This window comes from Ciconia boyciana, chromosome 2 (genome assembly GCF_034638445.1).
Source record: "Ciconia boyciana chromosome 2, ASM3463844v1, whole genome shotgun sequence".
In the NCBI taxonomy this organism is placed as follows: Eukaryota; Metazoa; Chordata; class Aves; order Ciconiiformes; family Ciconiidae; genus Ciconia; species Ciconia boyciana.
Window position 1 is genome coordinate 116,298,930 of NC_132935.1, and position 2,585 is coordinate 116,301,514.

Sequence of the window (2,585 nt, forward strand, 5' to 3'; positions counted from 1 at the left end):
CCTGAAAGTCACTTCTACACAGTCCCTGTGTTAGCTATGTACTTTTGTTGAGATGGTGCTTGTTAACCCTTGGATGTTCTACAGAAACACCAAGATGGGGGCAACCTGTGAAGGTTGGAAGAGTTAATATCTGAAGGAATGGCATGCTTTGTATTTCAGATTATTTTTATTTAACTCTCTCACCAGACTAGATTTAAGCACTAAAGAACAGGCTTACATAAGAGCATAAATTCACAATAGTACAATAAGGTTCCAAAAAGATTGAAAAATATCCACCATCCTGCTTGTGAGTCTCGTGTCTATGATTTATTTCAGGCTTGTCATGAGCTGGGACCTACATCTTTTCTATTCTTATTGTTATCAGTGGCTATTGAAGCTTCCTACTGCTTCATATATGCACAGAATGTCATTTGGCAATGCTCAGATGGAACAAATTCCTCCGTCCTCTCTCTTCTTCTTTATCTTGGATTTTTTTTCCTCTGATAAAGCATTTGATCACTGTCACAGATTAAGTTGTGTCCATTCTCCTTCCTCTTCATGTCTTCTTTATTGTATGGTTCAAGTGACATGTTCCTGACCTTAGCTTTAAACCCTCTGAGACCTAGTAGTACAGTATTATAAATACTTTAGCAATTATATACAGACTTTGCACTAATCCACAGAACCTAAATGTGCGACAAGATCAGGGAACAGAGGTTTCAGCTTGGATTCAGCTTCAGGTTAGACGATCCCTCAGAAGCCATAATACACTAAGACTTTGTGGCAATGTTTTCCTTACTGCATGCAGGTGCCTATGAGTGTTTTCTCGTATTGGAAACAAGTAGTAGTCTGGTGTTTCCCTTAGAGCTATCAGGTCTCCCCAAGTGTTTGGGATCTGACTGAATTACGTGCTAATCCTTAACTGTAAACCTCAGATTCTGCAAAGAAAGATGGAGTTTATATTCTCTTCTGACCACTTTCTGTCATTTTGCAAGGATCTGTACGGTTTGGATGTTGTAACTTTATGTCTACAACCAGGAACACCTCTTGTTTTAAACATTAGATTGTGTTAGCAAGCATATGTTACTTCAACAGTTATTTATTGCAAATGACTTCAGCATCCACAATGCTAGGGAAACAAACATCTATTATGACAAGGAATGTATATTTTACTGGAAATCTCCAATATTCATACAAATTTTCACTTAGTGGATTTTCCTTAGTGATATTCATTCCTTTCACAGTTCTAGTCTTGTACATACAGAGCTCCCTAGACAAAGCACCCAACTTAAATAGTAGTTTTTCCACCACACCTAGCTGCATGTGAAACATTTCTCCACCATATAACCCAAAACACTAGTGGTCATCAGGAATGTGAATTCCAGGGATGGCCAAGGACAGTCCCGCACTCCAAGACATGCTTTAAGTGTTGGAGTTACTTATTTTTTGGAACTACTGTTTGGACATCTCAATATTAAAATGGAGAATTGTTAGAAAAACCCACTTGTAAATAATGGACAATTCAGTTGTGTATTTATTTTGATAAATTTATTCATTGACACATGTTTTTTCCCTTTCCCAGAAGTAGTCAGATATTCTGTTGGAATTATAAAACCTGACGATGTCTTAGAGGGACGCGTAGAGGAAATTAAACAAAAGGTAGACAAAATTTGAAGATTCATTCATCCTATTTAGGATAGGCATAGTAACAAGATGTAAGATTAAGTAGATCCTAATTTATGCCCAGGCTTTAGAACAAGACCTATTAATGCTTCTCTGATAAGGATGATAAAAGCAAGATAAATTTGACCTGAAATAATATGGTATTCAAATTGACACTATTGCTTTAATATTTTATGTCACTAGGTGAGGTATGACATTGATTCATACTGTGTTGATCAGTGACACGTGAAATCTACAAACAGAAATGTGTCTTTTTTTCCTCACATTGCAACAGAAACAAGAACTAGAAATTATGGTGGTGAAGTTAATTCTTCACACAGCATCTTTAAGAATTGTAGGCACACATAAATCAACTAACCAGTTCCTTATGGAAGAGAGTGTGTGCGCAGACACATATGACAATATATTCGTGTAGGTGGGGAGGCTAATTCATGTGCACTAGTAATTGAATGCTAATATTTGTCAGTAGTGCAGTATTTGTTCCTGCAGTTAAGAATGTGATTCCAACAAGTACGCAAGGGTGCATCCAAGGATTCAGTATTTGTTTAAGCCATCACACAGTGAAACAAAAATTCTTTTGCCTTCCAGAATATGATACTACAATAATGTTCATCTCAATTACAGCATTTTTTCACTGTTTCTGTTACAAAAAATGCCTCATAACACTATATATCAAGATAAAATTATGCTAATCTTAAAAAGTGTTATGACAGGGCCAGTGACCTTTGCAGGAAAGAAAATCAGAGTGTTGTATAGGTTGTTTCTGCAATTAGTCTACCTTGGCCAGAAAGGAAGGAAGCTCAGTAAAGGCAAAAAAAAGCAGGCAGTGCTTGAAAGCAATTTAGCTGGAGCTGAGCAGCTGCTAGTTGGCTCTGCCTTTGCACTGCCTTATGAGGTGTGTACCCATACTGTTTCCACACTCA

The 2,585-nt window shown here is 37.1% G+C and overlaps 1 protein-coding gene across 1 annotated transcript in view; it reads left to right on the forward strand.

Moving 5' to 3' along the window:
* NME8 (NME/NM23 family member 8) overlaps positions 1-1,653 on the forward strand; it is a 29,834-nt gene extending 28,181 nt beyond the window's left edge. The window contains exon 11 of the mRNA XM_072851606.1: positions 1,562-1,653. Coding sequence (XP_072707707.1) covers positions 1,562-1,653 — 92 coding nt within the window. The remainder of the gene's footprint in view (positions 1-1,561) is intronic.
* Positions 1,654-2,585: the final 932 nt, after the last annotated feature.